Source organism: Canis lupus, chromosome 23, assembly GCF_048164855.1.
Source record: "Canis lupus baileyi chromosome 23, mCanLup2.hap1, whole genome shotgun sequence".
Lineage (NCBI taxonomy): Eukaryota > Metazoa > Chordata > Mammalia > Carnivora > Canidae > Canis > Canis lupus.
In genome coordinates this window covers 28,759,361-28,779,650 of record NC_132860.1, presented here as the reverse complement: position 1 = coordinate 28,779,650, position 20,290 = coordinate 28,759,361, and the positions used below count along the sequence as shown (strand labels likewise).

The window sequence follows — 20,290 nt, the reverse complement described above, 5'->3', positions numbered from 1 at the left end:
GTGGCTATCAGAACTCCACCAACCTGTCAAAGAAAAAATTCTCTGAGCGCCTTAAAAGAATTTTCTTTCCCATTTGTGTCTTCTGTAAAATTTAATTATGCATGTGACTTTGGGGCCAGCAGTTCCATTTTGCTGTATAATCAGAAAGGTTTGGAAGCATTAAGAGAATGAGTTGCTAAGAGACATCAATTTCCTTAATGGACAATTTAAGTGCATGACAAAGTTTATGTGAAATTTAACATTGTTTTTTGTTTTGGAAGAAAAATTAACCAATAATAGGGAAATGCACTTTGGGTGAAGGTAGACATGAAGAAATTAGATAATCAAATATCCCATAAAGAAAAAAAAATGCCTGGAAATTGTAGGCTTATCTGGAACATTGATTTTCCTTCCCTGTTATCTCATATTCTTTCCCTTGCTGTGATTCGGAATATCTCCTAAATCTAAGTATACCCCATGGCTGGCAGAGATGAGTCTTACATTCCCTTATTAGAAGCCAGGTTGGGTTCCATTTCAAAGATAATTTGATTTACAAACCCTTTTCTTCTGCCACTCTACATAAATCATGGTGGCTTACACCATGGTGATTGGTTCATCTCATGGGCTTTCCAAGTGACATCTGTCACATGACATCAATGGGAGCAGTTTGCTTAAATAAAGGGCACATAATCCATCAGCTTAACATATTGGTATATAATGTAAAATACACATTCAGCATGCAGAGTCATATACATACTAATTGGTTTTTCTCCTACAATATAGTCAGTAGATAATCTCAAATGTCCTTTGACGCTATGATTTTGAGAAACCTTCCCAATTTGTCTAATTCATAACGTATCCACATTAGCCTAGGATTTTGCATTAAGTGCTATCTCAATCTCTTTGGTTATTCACGATCATGAAGTTGATTAATTTTTAGTACACTCATATTACATAGATGATGTAATAAAGTTGAGAAGCATGTCTCTGTTATCACTTTTAATGTTAAGGATGGATTTCGCTGGGCAGCCACTTGTGACTTTAGACCTCGAATTCTCAATTAGAAAAGAGATGAGTCATGAGGAAGGGATTAAAATTCCCCTCTCAGTCAGTGCCATTGCCCTAGACATCAGTTAATAGGGCTAGATGGGGTGGCAGGTGCTCCCCATAGAAATGCTAATGAGAAATTTCTCCTGGAAGAAATCAACTGAGGCACCAGGAGGTAGAATTAATAAACCAGAGGCAAAATATTTGACAAATGAGAGTAGTAACAAGGAAATTGGAAAGAAAAGGAGCCTTTCATATCTGCCCTACAATCTTCCATGCCCTATAGAGAAAGGCCTGTCTGACCTAGCTTCCGCTGTCAGAACTGCCCTGTGCTTTTAGGGCAACTGCCCATTTCCCTAATTTCTTCCTGGGCAAGTCTCAGCAATATTTCAAGGCCAATCTCAGATACAGAATCTTTAAGGATACCTTCCAGGTTCTGTCGTTCAGAGCTAATTTTTCTTATTTTCCCTTTTTATATTCTATGCACTCCCATTGCCTGCTTTTGTTCATACCTGCCTCCTCCAGCAGATCACAAACACTGGAAGAGAAGCGTTTGCTCATCTGTATACCTCTCATAGTGTAACATTGAGCCTGGGTGCCATAGAAGTTTGCCGAATCCAATAGAATTTTTAGAGTTTGGTGAAAATTTTATTCACCTGCACATTGATTCATTCACATTGATTCATTTCATACAATTTTATTTAGTTGGATTTATTTCAGAAAATGAAGGGCCAAGGCCCTGTATGTATCAGATAGGACGTGGGGATACCAAATGAATAAGTTATAACCTTTATGTAAGGAAGCTATTCCTGCCTTAATCAAGATAAAGTCCAGTCTCTACTAGATGAGCCCTAGAAGTAAATGTTCAAATGAAGATGGGCACCTTCATCCAGGCAATGGTCCTCAGCCTTGACTGCACATTGGAATTACTGGAGAACTTTAAAAACACTGATGCTTGGGACACCTGGGTGGCTCAGCGGTTGAGCATCTACCTTTGGCTCAGGGCATGATCCTGGAGTCCCAGGATCAAGTCCCGCATCGGGCTCCCTGCTTGGAGCCTGCTTCTCCCTCTGCCTGTGTCTCTGCCTCTCTCTCTGTGTTTCTCATGAATAAATAAATAAAATCTTTGAAAAAATAAAATAAAAACACTGATGCATAGGTGCTTTGCCCAGAAATTCTGATTTTATTGGTCTGGGGTATGGCCTGGGCATATGAATATTTTAAAAATAGTCCAAGGCGATTCTCAGGTGCAATTCAGGTTATGACCTACTTCTCTAAGGCAAAGGTTCTCAAAATTTAGTACACCCAAGTTTTCTAAAATGCAGATTCCTGAGCCTCATCTTCAGGCATACTGATTCAGTAGGTTTCAAGTAAGGGTTAAGAAACTATATTTTAATACACAGTCTTGGTAATTTTGATGCAGGTGAAGCTCAAGCTTTACTTGGAAACATACTGCTTGGAAAAATTGGCTGTCCTTAAGGCATTGAGTTTTCTCATATACACAGTGTTGGTGGCTATTTAATTAAGCCTTTTATATCCTTTACTTGCATTTTGTAATTTTCTGCACAAGGGTCTCTCCCTCTCACACACACACACACGTTTTTTAAGTTTCATTGTTCCATATTTAAGTCTTTAGTAATCTAACTGGATTTTAACTTTATATATGAAATGCAGTAGGGATCTAATTTTCTTTTCTGTCTTATGGAAACTCATTTATCCTCACACCCTTTCTAAAAGTGCAGCTTTTTCTCACTAATGTCTCCATGAATCTCCTCTATCATATAAGGGTCACATATGCTTGAACATATTTCTAGGATCTCTGTTCTATGCTCTTATTCTGACCTAATAGCAAACTATCATCTTGTCTTTTTGTCTAAGATATTTTCAATTATTTTTTCTTATTGTGAAGAGTACATTTTATTACATTTTCTAATGTTTTGTTGCTTATATGTATTAATTTGGGGATGTTGATCTTGTATTCAGCAACCTTATCATGCTCTCTAATTAGTTTTGTCTGCAGACTCACTTGGACTGTCTGTGGATATAATGTATGTCTTTAGCAAATACCAATTTATTGTCTTCTTTCCCAATATTTATATATCCTGTGTGTGTGTGTGTATGTGTGTGTATATATATATACTGCTGCATTGGTGAGGACATAGGGTGTAGTAGCTGATAACAGACATCTTTGTCTTGGGATGTGGAAATGCTTCTAAAGTTTTATCATTAAGTATGAGGTTTGCTCTGTGTTTTATGAGACAGCTTCATATTAGGTTAAGAAACTTCTCTTTTTCCTAATTTACTAACAGTTTCTAAAAATGTGGATGGGTATTGAGTTTTGTTGAATGCTTTTTCTGCATCAATTGAGATGATCATATGGTTTTTCTTTTTGAATCTGTTAATAGAGTATTCTGATATTGAACCATCTTTGCATTCCTGAGATAAACCTTGCTTGTGTAAAAATATATCTTATGATGCTGAATTTGGTTTGCTATTTTTTGTTTGAAATGTTTGCATGCATATTTATATCAACTCCAAAGAGGGAGTAGAGAAAATGAGACATCAGAGAACAGAGCCCTGAGGAATATAAGTATTTGGGGGGTACTGACAGCAGAAGGAATAGCCATGAAAAAGACAAAAAAAAGGAGTAATCAGAAGGGGAAATCAGAACAGAGATATGGAAACCACATGGAGTACCTAACTTAGCAATGCCTTATGCCTCTTTGGAAATTTTTAGTGAGGATTTACTATGTGCAAAGCATTTTGCTAGAGGATTGGTTGACCTTGTGCAGTTAACTCTCAGAGATATAATGTTGACTGAGACTAACCCACAAAAAGGAGAGGAGATAAGACACAGGTAATTCTTGGTTGCTCTCTCAGGAGGAAAAAATGGCTTTAAAAAACGAGTCAAGGGGATCCCTGGGTGGCGCAGCGGTTTAGCGCCTGCCTTTGGCCCAGGGCGTGATCCTGGAGACCTGGAATCCAATCCCACGTCGGGCTCCCGGTGCATGGAGCCTGCTTCCCCCTCTGCCTATGTCTCTGCCTCTCTCTCTCTCTCTCTCTATCATAAATAAATAAAAATTGAAAAAAAAATTTTTTAAATTAAAAAAAAAAAAAAACGAGTCAAGCCAGTCATAGTTCTAAATCTGCAATCACTGAGAATTACTTGATTTCCCAGACACAAAACTACAATATTCCAGGAAATGTCCACTAAGATTAATGACTTATCTCTATAATCAATGCAGCTTTGGCTTTACAAATTATATCAGTTGTATAAATGTAGACAGGTGAGCTTCTAATTCTTTACTAAATGAAGAAAACTACATGATGGGCCTCAGCCAACAAACTAAAAATTCTCTTGATGCTCACTAAAGATGCTGCTTTTCACCATTGGAAATAAGAATAGTAGCTAATTGGGTGCTTACTATATGCCTGGCAGGCTACTAGGAATCTTAGATGCATTTTCTCCTACACTCTTTATATAACTCTGCAAAAATGGTACTATTACTTCCCTGTTAGAGCTTAGGACCTACAGTGCCTCTTGTCTGCCTTTTGGCTTTTAAACTGCTGAAGACACAGGCTTTGTCTAATGCTAATCTTTCTCGACACTTGCCACATCATCCATAGCATATTAACATGTATTGTCTCAACTCAGTTTCAATCCAGTGAACATTGATTAGTGCCTACTCTATGTCAGGCTCATTCCTAGGATGACAAAGCAGCAGTCCTCGCTCTTAAAAGGCTTATGTGTATTAGGCAGAGACAAATGTGCTGAAAAGCACCCTAATAAAAAGTCTATGCAGGGTATAGTGGAGCACAGAGGAGAGAATGGTTAAGTCTACTTGATTTGAGGGCTGTCAGCATAAGAGTTCAGGAGAGAGGGAACTGACAGGCTGAATCGTCAAAGATGGGTGTGCATTGTGGGGAAGGGATCAATTTGAGTAAATGTATGAGAAGAGACATTGTAAGCCGTTCTGCGCAGGGAGAATTTAGAGGTCTCATAGAATGATGATAGAATGGTGAAGGGTTGACCAGGTGGGTAGGCTGGGCCAGCTCTTTTGTCCTATAAGCAAAGAGAAGATGCAAGATTAGCAGGATTAGGTTTTGGATTTTGGAAAAGGTGACTTTGACAGTGGTGGGAAGGATGGATTGGAGGGGATTAGGCTGGAAGCATGGAGTCGAGGAAGAAGCTGTTGTTTGGGTGAGAGATGATGAAACCTCCAGCAAGGGGGCAGCCCAGGTGGCTTGGTGGTTTAGGGCTGCCTCCAGCCCAGGGCCTGATCCTGGAGACCTGGGATCGAGTCCCATGTTAGGCTCCCTGCATGGAGGCTGCTTCTCCCTCTGCCTGTGTCTCTACGCCGCTCTCTCTCTCTCTCTCTCTCCCTCTCTCTGTGTGTGTCTCTCATGAATAAATAAAATCTTAAAAAAAAAAAAAAGCTCCAGCAAGGAAAGAATGTCACCAAGCACTGATGGTAAAGGATACACTAATGTTGTGGCTAATTGAAAGTAGGCTGAAAGGCAAAGGGAAGAGTCTAGGACATTTCTCAGTCTAGGACATTTCATGCTTTGGATGTCTGGGGAAACAGTCATTACTGAGCTAGATAGCACAGTTTTGGACAAGTTGAATTTGAGGTGTTTTTTACAAGATTGACATGGAATTGTTCAGTAGAAAATGAAATCACCTTGATGATTTAGGGTGTAACCTGATAGAATAACTTTTATAAAACTCTTTAGCATTATCCACTCAGGTTAAACATAGATTTTACTTAAGACCCAGCAACTGTCCCCTTGAATACATACCCAACATAAATGAGAACAGAAGAATTGTACAAGAATATGTGTGGCAGTTTTATTAGAAATAGCTAAAAAGAAAAAATAACCCAAATGTCCATCAACAATGGGGTAGATAAATTGTGGCATATTCATAGAGTGGAATATCCTACGGAAGGAGCCATAGGCAGAATGATGCTCCACTCAACCCCTTACCCAAGGATGTCCACATCCTAATTCCTGGAACATGGGAATATACTATGTTACAGAGCAAAATGGACTTTGCAGATGTCATTAAGTTAAGCATCTTGAGGTGGGTGAGTATCCTGGATTATGGGCCCATTGTAATCACAGAGATCTTTATAAGTAAAAGAGTCAATGTCACAGTGATGCAGTGTGATAAAGACTTGGACAGACATTGCTGACTTCAAAGACAGAAAGGGTGACATGAGCCAAGGGATGCAGACAGCTGCTAAGTAACTGGAAAAGGCAAGGAAATGGCTTCTCTCCTGGAGTCTTCAGAAAGAACACTTTGCTTCTGCTGACTCCTTGATTTTTTTCTAGTGAGACCCATTATAGTCTTTTTAGCTTAGAACTATAAGATAACACATTTGCATGGTTTTAAGCCATTCAGCTTGTGGTAATTCATTTCAGCAGCTATACGAAACTAATACATAGAGTTTCTCAATCTTGGCACTACTGACATTTTGGACTGGATAATTCCTTGTTGGGAGGAGCATCCCTGGCCTCTATCTACTCCATGCCATAATTCCCCACTACACCCTCGCCCTTGCTAAGTTTTGATAACCAAAAATGTTTCTAGACGTTACAAAAAGATCTCTGCGGGGGGAAAAATTGTTCCTAGTGAGAACCACTGTTGTATGAAAAGTAAAATTACTGCAGTACTCTATAATATGGATATGTTCCACAGACATAATGATGAATGAAAGGAACAGATGCAAGTGAACTTATTGAATGATTCCATTTATATGGATTTCAAAAACAGACCAAAGGAGTGGAATTGTTCTATATCTTGATCTGAGTGATGGTTTCATGGATCTACACATGCTAGCAATTAAAGGTTTATAGTTTTTATTCTATGTATGTTATATCTCAACCAAAAGTTAAAAAAAAAAGTACAAATCAAATAAATGGAGACCTAGGTTTGATGCTCAGGAGAAAAGACAGAACAGAAAAGGTCTGTACATGGAGGTGTCAGTGGGGATCAAACCCACAGGCATCAGGGTAGGTGGGGAATAAAGAGGGTGAAAAGAAGAGAATGTTGGGGCCGAAGCCCAACCCCCACTGACACATCAGGGATAGGCGGAAGAAGAGTCAGACCTTTGGTATCTATGTGGAGTGAGAGCAGAGGCCCCCACACTGTACTGGCTTCCCACCTCCCCTGCCACTGGTCTCTGGTTCCCTGCAGGAGCTACCCCACGTGTATATAAAATAGCAGAGTACTCTTTCCTCTCCTCGTTGTCCTAGCATAGCCCATTGCCAAGTTGTACTTGTTTCCAGATTGAATGAGGAGGAGGCTTTTGCAGGACCAAGCCTGGTGTAACCTCTTTTGGTGGGAAAATTGGGCCCAGGCCCCAAGCCACAACACCTGCCATAAGTGCCTCCTTGAAACACTGCCTCCTTCACTGTGCTGCTCTCTGTGGCCACCGTCTGTTTCATGCAATGACTTCAAAAAGTTGGCCCATGTCATGGCATATCCTAAAGTGCATTTTTATATTCTTCTTGGCCCTTAGGAACCATTCTCTATTAGACCATTATGAGAGGCAGAAGATAGGCAATGGAAGAATGCAAAGGAGCAGAATGTTAGAACAGAGACATAATTGAGTTTCAACCTCATTTACCAAGTGTTGACTCTTGCCAATTGCTTTAGCATATCTTTTTATTTAGACTTCATAATGAATCTTATAGTGAACATCTTTCTCTTTAAAGTGAACATCTTTCTCTTTAAAGATGAAAACTAGGGTCAGGAAGGTCTGGGAACTGATATCACACAACCAGTCAATGGCGGAGGTGGTTCAGGAACCTGTTTCTCTTCTTCCCAGCCCACCACTATGCCTTACTTGCATAACTCAAGCGGATGCCTGCCACATACCCCCAGTTTGCTGCCATTCCTAGGGGGCTGCTATGGGCCCCAGGTCCTTCCTGTTGTCTTTTTGCCTCCCACTCTCCTAAGTCCATGCCATCCTCATTCACTAGCTTGTTTCTACAGTGGGAGAGGGTCACTGGTCTCACTATACCCCTTATCCTGAATTCTCCATGGATTCCCTTCTACTCCAGAACAAGGCCCAGCACCTCAGGCTGCAGTCAAGACTTTCCAGGAACTGACCTATCTGGCATTTCCAGCATTTTGCTCAGTGCTCCCCTCACACACCTGATGGTTTTTCCTGGGGGTTCTCAGTTCTGGTTGTACATTAAAACCACAGAGGCCCCAGCAAATGATCTAGCCAAATCATAGTCTGAGCTAGGCCTTGACAAGCCCTACATGTAACAATGGCTTGATTTTGCTCTCAATTTTCCCTCCTGCCCTCCTCCCATCTTCCTTCTAAATCCCTCCTATCCTTCAGAGCTTTTAGTTCATTGTGAAAGAGGCTTATGCTATAAAAGCAGGGAATTAGATTGGATTTATTTGATCATAATGTCATAATAATAATGCAGTGGGCTTAATATTATTTTTATTCCAAGTTCAACGCAGTGTCTTCAGAGCATGCAAAGACTGGAGCTATGGACTCTGAGGATTTAAGGTGTGGAGTACATAATCCCCACTCCTAGGAGTTTGCCATCTTGTGAGGCAGGTAACATGAATGCAAGGGTCTAAAGCAGGGCCTGCTGAGGGCTAAAATCAGACCAGAGTCCTCTAGGACCACAACAAGGGCTGGCGAATTCTGTTGAAAGATTCATGGATGGGATAATGGGATGAGTCCTGGGAGGTGTGCTGGTGTCCTGTGACAGATTTGCTGACCATTGAAACTGGGTTTGAATCATTTCTGTGTAACTTACAAATCTATGTGACCTTGAGAAAGTCTTTAGCTTTCTCATCAGTAAAATGGACATAATTGCATAGTAGCAACTTCAGAGTCATGATGAAGATGGGGGCAGATATCACTTTCACCCAGTGCACACCCATCACAGTAAGTGCTGGCCATGTTTATCATTTTCATTGAGAGAACCAATGAAAATCTTTTATTTATTCACTCAGCAAACATCTGTCACATCTTGTATCAGGCACTATGCTAGGACCCAGGGATATAGAAATGAATTATACATAGTACCTATCCTAAAAGAGCTCTAGTGAGAGAAACATTAAGAAAATTATAGTATTAGTAGTATGTGCATTGGTAGAAGTATGGACAAGATATTGAGGGGACATAGAGGAAGGGGGGTTCTGCTTCAATCTGAATCATGGACTACCTCTGAAGGAGGTGTACCTGTGTAGTGTGCCAAAAGTGTGGAGTTAGTTCCACTGGGAGGGCAAGAGGTCAGGAATATATATTCCTTCCTGAAGGTGTTTAACAATGAGATGAGAACAAATGAAGCCACTTAAGAGTATAATACTTACTAGTAATTTCGTAGTAACTTCAGCTCCTCTCAGATATCTAGCTTTATCTTGGGACTTGCATCCAAATTCTGCTCACCATTTGTTAACTATATGACTTTGGGCAAGTTACTTAACCTCTCTTCTCTGATTTTGTTTCCTCAACGGTAAAATAGGATCAATAATACCTATGTTGCAAAGATGTTGAAAGACTAAATATTCCATTGAGTTTGTGACTTGTGACTCTCTGACCTGTCTTATTTACCATTGTACTCCCAGTACCAAGCTTAATGCATGGTATTTAGGAGATGCTTAATAGATATTAATTGAACAAATGAATGAATGATGTGTGTACACTACTTAGCATAGTACCTAGCCCATAGTAAGCACTCAATAAGTTGCAGCTATTCTCATCATCATTATCCCAAGTGGTTTGAGTACTACTCAGCTAATATAAAGAGGTAATTTTGCCCTTCTAGTGTGCACACATTCTGAATTTCTGAGAAGAGAACCATGAAATGCTTAAATAAAAGATTTTCTATAACTATTTTCGAGTCTGACTTAAAGGATCAGGGAAGATTTCAGTAGGCAAAACAATCAGGCAGGCAGGGAGGTGGCACATTCCAGGCAGAAGGGACAGCTGGAGCATGGAGAGCTAGATATGCATTTGGCGAATCATAGATATTCAGATATGACCAGTGTTCTGACTATGAGGAGTGATATAGCAGATGAGTCTGGAAAGGTCTAGATCAGTGACTGGCAAACTTTCTGTAAAGAGGTAGATAATCTATATTTTAGGCTTGGCCAGCCCTTATATGTTATATAAAAACAAGAGAGAACAAATTTCCCAAAAGTTTTTTTTTTAAAGACTTTATTTATTTATTCATGAAAGACACACACAGAGAAAGGCAGAGAGAGACACAGGTAGAGGGAGAAGCAGGCTCCACGCAGGGAACCCGACATGGGACTCAATCCTGGGTCTCCAGGATCACAACCTGGGCTGAAGGCAGCACTAAACCGCTAAGCCACCCAGGCAGCCCTCCCAAAAGTTTTCATGTTGAAATTCAAAATATAATAATAAAAATTGAATATAATATTTTGTAATATAGGTCTAATGAGAAGAATGGATTTTTTTAGGGGAATAACATTTGCTGAGGTGATGTTCAAAATTAGTATTCCCATTCATCCTATTGATTACAAATATTTATCTACAAACCATTCTTAGTTCATGGCTGAACAGAATCAGGTAGAGGGCTGCCGTAATTGGCTCATGGACTAGAATTTGCCAATCTCTGATCTGTATTGTTTTTTTTTTTTTTAAGATTTATTTATTTATTTGAGAGAGAGAGCATGCAAGCAGGGGGAAGCACAGACAGAGGGAGAGAATCCTCAAGCTGATTCCCTGCTGAGTGCAGAGCCCAACATGACCTAGGGCTTGATCCCAGGACCCTGAGATCATGACCTGAGCTGAAATCAAGAGTTGGCCCCTTAACTGACTGAGCCACCAAGGCACCCCTCTGGTCTGTATTATTGAGGGCAGAACTCTGTGCTACGAAGTTTCAGACTGTATTTAAGTGGCAAATAACCTCTACCCAGAGTGCCTGAGAATACTTGATTTGACTGTTCCTTATTAAGCACATCATTTATTCTTCCCAAGTGACATAGTCACTCTCTTGTTTTCTTACAACTGAAAGCAACAGGGCACTGATGTATGTGTGAGAAAGTCTCTTTGTCTTCATATATAATGGGTAACCAGCCCATCTCTCATGGCAACCAAGGATACAAGGTACAGGAGTCACCATTGTGAAATAATATCAGTCTCTGGCTGCTATGACCATTTCAATTGGGGTTCTCCTAGGAGCTGGAACAAGACTTTAAAAAAAAATAAGGAATAAGTACTATTAAAAGGTACATGAGGACAAATTCCCTTGCCTTGGATTAAGCACCTAAGAAAAGCACAGAAGAGACCTCTACCCTCTAGAGGACTGTGGTGATAACTCACAGAAGCTCTGTTCTAGCACTTCTCCAGAGTCCTCCAAGAGCTGTCTGTGAACTAAAGAGAGTCTGGTGATTCCAGCTGCTGAGAATCTAATCTTTTCACACCATTCTCTGGGAGCCTTTTAATACATCATAATAGTCCCAACCCAAACTACATTTGTCAGAAGGCGATACTTTATAAATGCTACCTTAATCTCTATCTAAATAGACAAATTTGGGTAGAGAGTATTACTCTGTCAATAAATGAATTCCATCAATTCAATTCAATTCATATTTGTTGAGTACTTCCTATGAATGAGACACTTGGCTAAGCTCTGGGGAGATGACTGTGAGGTTCACAGTTTGGCATGTCCTGATTTACTCTGTTGACTGTTCCTACTTCAATAGTAGGGAGAAGGATATGATGAAGATGAAGATGATGATGATGATAATGATGATGATGATGATGATGATGGAAAAGGGAGGAGGAGGCAGGACCAGATGATGCAGTGACAGAAACATGGATGCTTTTAACTAGCAAGGTCTTCAGGGCTAGGGCTGATAGAAGAGACAAGAGTACTGAAGAAAAAGTGAAGAACATAAGGGAAATTAGTAATCTCAGCCACTGATCTGATAGCCACGGAGCAGTGCATCAACCAAAAGACCTAGCATCAAAAAGACATCAGGTCAAATCCCAGCCTTTCTATTTAGTGCTTATGTAACCCTGGTAAAGACTTGAATAATTTCAAGTCTCTGAGCCTGAATTTCCTCCCAAGAAAATGAGGCACTATTGTACATATTGTAGGTTACATGGATGTGTACATGTTTTATAAATCATTAGGTCCTTGCTGTCGAAATTTTAAATATTAATACTCAAAAATAAGCATGGGATCTGCCTGCACATGAGTTCAGACAGATTAATCACTCAGGGGACAGGCTCCGAACTAAGTTGGATTATGGCTATGAGCGAGATAGATACAGTTCATCATGGAGTGAGCAGTATAATGATAGATAATGATAGATATGGTGTTAAGCATGCATTCCAATTATTGAATACAATTGTGATGAACTTTAGGCAGGGAAAGTACAAAGTGCTAGGAGAGTGTTTAATGGGAGCTGACTGACCTAACCTAGCCCAAGAATGAGAGCTGTTCTCTGAGGAAGTGGTGTTGGAGCTGAGCCCTGAGGGGGTGAAGGTGAGCCTTGACGCCTGCCCCGCCTCCTGTGTGACCGGCTTGAGCCCCTCCTTCTGGGTTCATCCCCTGGCCTGTCACTAATGGGTTGGCCTAGTCCCCTCTGGAGCCCTTCTTGGCACTAAGGCACCACATTTCAAGATCCCCTTAAACACCCAAGTGCATAATGCCAAAGTGCCCTGTCTCAAGGGTTGCAGTAGAGAGCACAGGGCAGAGAGTGCACAGTGTGATGGGAGACCCTGATGACCTTGAAGAGTTAGCTCATGGCCAAGGATTTGGTTTCATCCATTTGATACTGCTCTCATTCCCGCCTAAATTTCCTCTTAAATTTTTTAGCTCATCTTTGCTTTATAAGCCCTCTAATTCAGAAATAATCGGTAATAAAATTTTTATGTCCAAGGCTTATTTAGATTTGCCTCAATATTCAGTAATATTTTGCTCACCACTGCTTTCTGAATCTCACTCTTGCTTTCTGGAAGCATGCCCTTCGTCTGGAATATCTTTATCCCGCCCTCATCCTTTAGCAATAGCTAGTTGAGGGAAGAATTCTAGGTAGACATTGGTTTTCTCTTAGCACTTTAAAAACATCACTCCACTATATTCTGGCCCCGTTGTTGCCTATGAAGAGTCTACTATCCTGTGAACTGCTGGGATTATTACCCACCACATAATAAAAAGTATCATAGGTATTATTGGTAGCCGTAGCTATTGTGCCAGTAGAAATAATAGAATCAGCTTTCTGTAGATTCTATGTAGTCTTCCCAGCTCTGTTCTGTAGGTATTGTTATCTGAAGCTCAGGGAGGGTGGATACCTTTTCCAATGTTACACAGCTAATAACCAAAAGCATAATTTACACCCCTGGAGAAGCCACCTAAAGCTTGTCTCTCCTTCTCCCTACATCATACTGCCCCTATTATAGTAATGATTTGGCCACTGTTGGAAACCAGAGCCTAGGAGGATTATTTGCCAAGGCCACTGGTGGAAAACCAGGGGACAAGGGTCTGGGTACTGATGCTCTGCGCTTCCAGAACAAGCTAGGAGAGAATCTCAGGGCAACATAGGATCCTTGTAGGGACTTCAAAAAACAGAAAATAAGTTAATAGTCATGTAGTCATTCTTATAGTTAAGAATTCTTGTTTTCCAGGGCGTTGAAAATATAAACTGTAACTATAGAATCAGAAGCTACCTAGGACAGGAGCTGCTTTTGACATCATCCATCCATCCATTCTTTGATTCAACAAAGAAGTCACTCAAATTACTGGCAAATTAATGTAATTCTGACATAAATATTGGCTGCTCTTTTTGTTTGTATTGAGAAGAAGGTGAAAGGGAAGCAGTGAGGGTGCCTGAAAACCTGTCACAACTTCACTCATTAGTGAATGTTGTGAGCTTCTTTGCTCAATCAGATAATCATTTCAAGTACTGGAAAAATATTTCCTCAATTTTTTTTGTGTGGGCCACAATGTACCGGTTACGGATATGACACCCTCTTAGGTTTAATCGGCATCATTAACATTGTACTCCATCACTTTCTAAAGTCTAAACCCCCAAGAAAACAACCTAGTGTTGGTTTGCAGCATTTGCTGACTTTCATGGTGTCAGTACTCCCACTGTGGCTGATTCCAAGCTGCCCACATGCCGCTCCTACCACGGAGTTAGGAAAAGCTGTGCAGAAGCCACCAGTATGTGGTGTTCCCATCTAGTGGGTACAATAGACCCAAGTCATCTCAAAAGCATAGATAATAGTAACATGTGGTAAAAATAATTTGAAAGTGATATTTTGAGCATTTGTTACCTTTATTTCTTTTTAATTTTTTAATTTTTTTAATTTTTTAATTTTTTTAAATTTTTTTCTTTTAAAGATTTTAATTTATTTATTCATAAGAGACACAGAGGGATCCCTGGGTGGCGCAGCGGTTTGGCGCCTGCCTTTGGCCCGGGGCACGATCCTGGAGACCCGGGATCGAATCCCACGTCGGGCTCCCGGTGCATGGAGCCTGCTTCTCCCTCTGCCTGTGTCTCTGCCTCTCTCTCCCTCTCTCTGTGTGACTGTCATAAATAAATAAAAATTAAAAAAAAAAAAAAACATAAGAGACACAGAGAGAGAGGCAGAGAGACATAGGCAGAGGGAGAAGCAGGCTCCCCTCGGGGAGCCTGATGTGGGACTCATTCCCAGGACCCCGGGGTCATGAACTGAGCCAAAGGCAAACACTTAACCACTGAGCCACCCAGGTGCCCTGTTACCTTTATTTTTGACATAACTTGTTTAATTTATATTTACATAATTAAATTTTTTATAATGGCTGTGCTTAAAAACTGGCTCAGAAAATTTTAATATATGGCTTTCTCAAAACAGTGTGAACTGACTCCAGCATGTTACTGACATCTGAAACTGATACGGAAATCTGCAGAAATCTTCTCAAGGACTGATGTTTGAGCAGGATTCTGAGGGTTGAGTAGAAATCTGCTGCTTGGTGCCAGGTAACGGAGGTCAAGTGGTAAGGGCAGTGCACTCCAGACACCCAAAATAGCATGTGGAAAGGCTTGAGATGTGAGAAATGAAACCAAGTGCAGGAAACAGGAATAGTATAGGAGGCCTGGGTATGGACTTCCCGCCAGGGAATGGCAGGGATGTGACTGGAAATCTGGGCACTATTGACACAGTGTCAAGGACTCTTGTGCCAGTGGAAGTGTTGGAAAAACTCCTGTTTATGGAGTGCACAGGCAGGAAGTGGGGTCAGTGTACTTCACTCTCTGAACCAAACTATTATCACTATGTCTTTTGGCTTACCTAATTGGGTTTTTGGCAGCTAAGTGTCATATGAATTTGATTCTGGGAGGCTGACTATCTAGGTTCTTGTTATTCAGAGTGTGGTCCGTGGACCCGCACCATGAGCCTCGCTTGGGAGTGAATCTCAGATGCTATCCTGGACATACTGAGTCAGACTGCATTTTAACAAGACTTCATGGCATTTTAAAGTCAGAGAATCTCTGAGCTAGGGCAGGCCTTCTCTCAAGTGGCCCAGACCACCTGCATTGAAATCACATGGAGTGCTTCTTTATGGAGCAGATTCCTCAGCCCCATCCCAGATTCCTGGGCTCTGCCCAGACCTTCTGAATCTGAATTTCTAAGGTTGGTCCCAGATCCTGAAATTTCAGTTATGTTTCTAAGATCATCCTTATGCGGATCAACACTAATCGCAAAAAGACTTGGCCCAAATAGTCGTGTTTGAATTGGGTCAGAAAAACTGAACTCTTTAAACTGTCCTGGTAAATTATTTCCTCCCCTTCCTATGCAAAACACTTTGTAGGTCATTGTCTGTGATAGTAAGTGCTCATCAAGTGTTAGCAATTGGTATTGTAGTATTTGTTATGTCTGAAATGTCATGAGTTCCTTGTCAAGGCCAGAAGCAAGCAGGATCTAGGGAAAGGTGTATGTGTGTACTTGTGTGTGTGTGTGTGTGTGTGTGTGTGTGTGCATGCACAGTATGTTGGGGGAAGGTAGGCAGAAGGATGCAGGGTGCTGGATAACTCAGATGTCCTCTCAGCCTGCTTCCCGCCCAGTGCCAACGACCATCTGCTCTGAGCAGCCGCCTGTCTGGGAATCGGGGGTATCCATGGGAACCAGTATGGAGATTGCCAAGAGGACTCCATGGCCACCAGCCAGAGGGGAGAGTGGAAATCAAGTGGAACGAAAGTGACAGACTTGTGTGTATTCAGTGGAGTGGGAGGTGGTCAGCTATGAGAGCAAGGGTGGGGCCTGCGGACAGCAAGCCGGCAGGCCTGGTGCCCAGAGGGAACCTGCAGCCGGCACTGACTCGCACAGCTGTGCCTGGAGGGTCACTTGAGGCAGTCTGAAGAGAGTATTTCTCTGTCCTCCGCTCTCCCTCCCTCCCTCTCCCTCCCTTCCCTTTTCTTCCTTCCCTCCCTCCTTCCTCCCTTAATAGGAAATTTAATTTTTTTTAAAAGTACAATCAGTAGACAAGTAAAAATGACAATGGCAGTCACCTCAAATCCTACCCCTCTTAAGCAGACGCTGTCATTTTGGTGTTAGTTCAACTTTTTTCCTCTTCATATTTTTATAAGGTTGAAATCATGCATTTCCAGTTCTGTACTCTGCTTTCCAAAAAGTTCTTTTGAATCAGGCATTTAACTTTGAGGAAAAAGCATGGGATCTGGAGTGAGATGCTGCCCGCATTCACATCCCAGATCTGCCTGGTTAAAAATTGGTGGCTGAGGCCAAAATGACAAATTGATCCAAAACGGATATTCCTAAGTGGATGCTGTTGTACCGTCTTAGCTAGCGGTGCCGTTTTAGTTTTTGAATCAAGTGTTTCTTGGGTATTGAAGCCACTTTAATAAAGCCTGTGCATAAAGAAAAAATAAGTATTCCCAACAGGGAGAAAAGAATATGGAGTTGTTTTGCTTAGATAATTCTGAAAAGAGAAATAGGATGTAAAGTACTGTGTTGACCCCAGAATGTGATATAATGGGGTAGGAAATGTATAGCTGGTTCATTTCTCCATTTACTGGTACAACCAGAAGCCTGTCATTGGGGTCACCCCAAGAGCGCCTGTGCCCCCAGGGCAAGTGCTGCATTGTCCTGTGACCAGTCACATTTGAGGGAAAAGTGAATCTCAGCAGCTGAAATGTGCACACCTGCTGGTGACACCACGTTGCCACTTCAATCAGTGTTGCTCAGAAATTCTCCAAAGTTGGCCCACTCAAGACACTGTAAGTAGTTGAGTTTACTTTATTCAGTGGGTTTCCACCCTTTTAAATATTTCTGTCCTTTTAAATTTTTGTCTATGAGCCAGTATTTTGTGTGATAGGATGTGAAATACATGGGCAAACAAAACAGAATGATGGAGCCTGCAGGTCACTTGATGGAAGAGATGGTGAGATGGAAGAGAGCACTGGACCAGGAGTCCAAAAAGATTTCCATTCTTCCATTTCCTGCTCTGAAGGCTCCAGTGGGCAAACCACAAACTGCCCTTTTAAATGTTTCTGTCCTTTTAAGTGTTTATCTGTGAGTCCGTACTGTCTGTTTTCATGGCAGACTGGAAAGCTGGAACTGCCTCTTCTTCCTCTCGATGTCAGTAAATGCTTTTCTTGCATGATTGAAGGGAACCTGTGATAACCCAACATTCCACAGGGTCTGCAATTCGCTTTTACCCTTGGCTTGAGAAAAACAACAGAGGTTTGGGAGCAGCTTAAAAATTGACTTAAAATTCTAATCCCCCAAAGTGAACAAAATCACTGATAGAGGACTTCGTTTAAGCCTCTTGCCTTTTAAAAATTCAACAAATTTTTTTTTAATTTTAAAAAAGATTTTATTTATTTATTTGACAGAGAGCACAAGCAAGGGTTGCTGCAGGCAGAGGGAGAGGGAGAAGCAGGCTCCCTGCTAGGATCAGATGAAGAGCTGATCCCAGGACCACCAGATGATGACCTGAGCTGAAGGCAGATGCCTAACCAACTGAGCTACCCAGGTGCCTTTCCACTAATATTTTTTGGACATCCACAGTGAACACTTCAGTGAGTTAATCTAATGGTTGTTCAGAGAGAAAGCATTTGTCCTCAAGTCACTTCTAGTTGAGTAGGGGAGACAGCTTTAAAAATGCAGGCTTTATTTTTATTCGGGCATGGTAAACCACCAGATCAAGAGATGAGTGCCATTGAAAAGACTGCTTATTCTCAAGGAGAGAGGGCAGCCTACACCATGCCTTGCCAGGCCACATGGTGAAGCACCAGCGTTGGTCAGGAGGCAGAAGGAGGAAGGGGAAACGTGGGCAAGAGCCTTCTCGGTGGTCTTCCCAGGAAGAAGTGGATCAGCAGGGTAAGCAGGCTAAGTAAGTGTAGGATTGGCTTTCTTGAATAATTTCAGTGGCCTCTGGGGCGCAGGGGCTGTCCATAGTTGTCTGGTGCCTAGCCCTGGGATGATTAGGGCAGGACAAAAGTGGCCCAAATGTGACAGCCCAATAAAGGCAATGTTTGGGGTCTGGGCTACGGATGGGTTGGGTTTGCATATGAAAGGCTAACCCTGGGGTGGGGGTGGGGAGCTGCTTCCCCAGATACAAAACACCAGAATAAAAAGAATGCTTAATATAGAGAAAGGCAGGTGCTTAATTGTAGCATTGTGTTAGGTGGAAGGCTGTAAGTAACAAGAAGAAGCACACTTTGGGTGTTAAGAGGAAGAGATTATTTCAAGAATACTTATCCTGACAAGGGCTTAATGAAAGAAATGGCTTTTCATCAGGACAGGGTAGAGAGGGGGTGGTTCAAGCTCCTACCACTCACTGGCAAGTTGCCCACCTTGGGCCAATTACTTAAACCCTCTGAATAATGTCTATTCTGTTTATATCCCAAAGTTGTTAGGCAAGTAAATGCCTCTGTGTTTCTCTCACTGTGCACAGTCCACGGACTGTGCATGGAAAACGCAGTTTCCTGGGACCCAGAATCAGGCTGTGAAGTGAGGCCCAGAGGCTGCATCTTAACAGGCCCTTTGCTCCAACCCTAGGTGATTCTTAGGAACACTGAATCTGGAGACCAGCCTAGAGAACACAATGCAAGGTACATTCTAGAATCTAGAGGAGAAAGTACTCTACACATGTAAAGAGGTTTCTTTCTTTCTTTTTTTTTTTAAGATTTTATTTGTTTATTCATGATAGAGAGAGAGAAGCAGGCTCCCTGTAAGGAGCCTGCTGTGGGACTCGATCCCAGATCCCGGGATCACACCCTGGGCCAAAGGCAGCCGCGCAACCACTGAGCCACTCGGGCATCCCAAGGTTTCTATGTACTTACTACAGCTATAGCTTTCACTCACTTGGTCTCTCATCCAGGTCAACTCCTTAGTCAAAAACGGTGTTTGGGTTGCCTGCCTCACAGAGCATCTGCTGAGCTAGGTGTCCGCGGCGCAGACAAGGAGATAGCACCCAAAGCCCTGCCTCCCGCCGCTCCAGATGTCTGAGGCCTGCGCGGGAGGCTAAGGTTACCGACGTTCCCGCAGGCCTCAGAGTGAGCGCAGCCGCGCAACCAGTCCTCAGGCTGCGAGCAGGCTCCGCTCACAGCTTGGCCTCCGATGCAGCTGTGCGATTTCAAATTCCATGTTTATCCACATGGGTCTCTATTTTTACCTCACATTTCTAAAAATACGAACCGACAGACTAACCAAAAGTGATTTTGGCACTTTCAAGGGAAAATATATGGGTAAGAATTATTGAATAATTGCTAAGCCCTCCAGCCTCGCCTAATTGGGTTTTTGGCAGATAGATGCGTACAAGCTGATGGTGGTGGCAAGTGGTCAGAGAGGAGTGCCACTGAGGGAGCACCGCCTGTTGGACCTTGAGGGTGACGTTTTCAGCCCTCACAGAAGACCTGACAGGTATCTCTTTCCCCGTCTCACTTTCATAACGTGAGGCTCAGGCATGTTCAGGCACTTGCCCAGGGCTTCACGGGAAGGAGGGTGTGGACGGGCTTTCAGCGGGCTCCGCTTGATTACAGAGTCCCCTTGCTTCCCCCACAGACACAGACGGCCTCCAAGAAGATGCTGGATCCCCAGGGTGGGGCTGAAAGGCATGCTTCTCACTAATTACTTTCATAAAACCCTGGTGATGTATCTCTCATTTTATGAACTAAAAAACTTCCACTGTACTGACTTTCACAGAGATCATTCTTATCAGATCTCTGACACAACAACCCAAATCACGGCTGCTTATTTTGCTCCACATTTTCCTTCCCACTCCCCTGGTAATTACGCAGTAATTATGA

The 20,290-nt window shown here is 42.1% G+C and overlaps 1 protein-coding gene across 17 annotated transcripts in view; it reads left to right on the top strand.

Annotated features, from left to right (window-relative positions):
- The window catches only part of MAP6 (microtubule associated protein 6), a 68,539-nt gene that overhangs the window by 4,073 nt on the left and 44,176 nt on the right, over positions 1 to 20,290 (top strand). For 3 of the 17 annotated variants that reach the window (XM_072794686.1, XM_072794688.1, XM_072794680.1), the window contains exons 1-2: positions 19,789 to 19,904; positions 20,046 to 20,095. The exons of 3 other annotated variants lie outside the window; for them this stretch is intronic. In XM_072794686.1, the coding sequence (XP_072650787.1) occupies positions 20,067 to 20,095 (29 nt within the window). In that variant the 5' untranslated portion in view covers positions 19,789 to 19,904; positions 20,046 to 20,066. Of the gene's footprint in view, positions 1 to 14,876; positions 15,002 to 17,105; positions 17,255 to 17,872; positions 18,013 to 19,040; positions 19,094 to 19,167; positions 19,309 to 19,788; positions 19,905 to 20,045; positions 20,096 to 20,290 lie in introns of those variants that run through there. 11 more of the 17 variants (XM_072794677.1, XM_072794676.1, XM_072794679.1 and 8 more) reach the window with 11 other exon arrangements.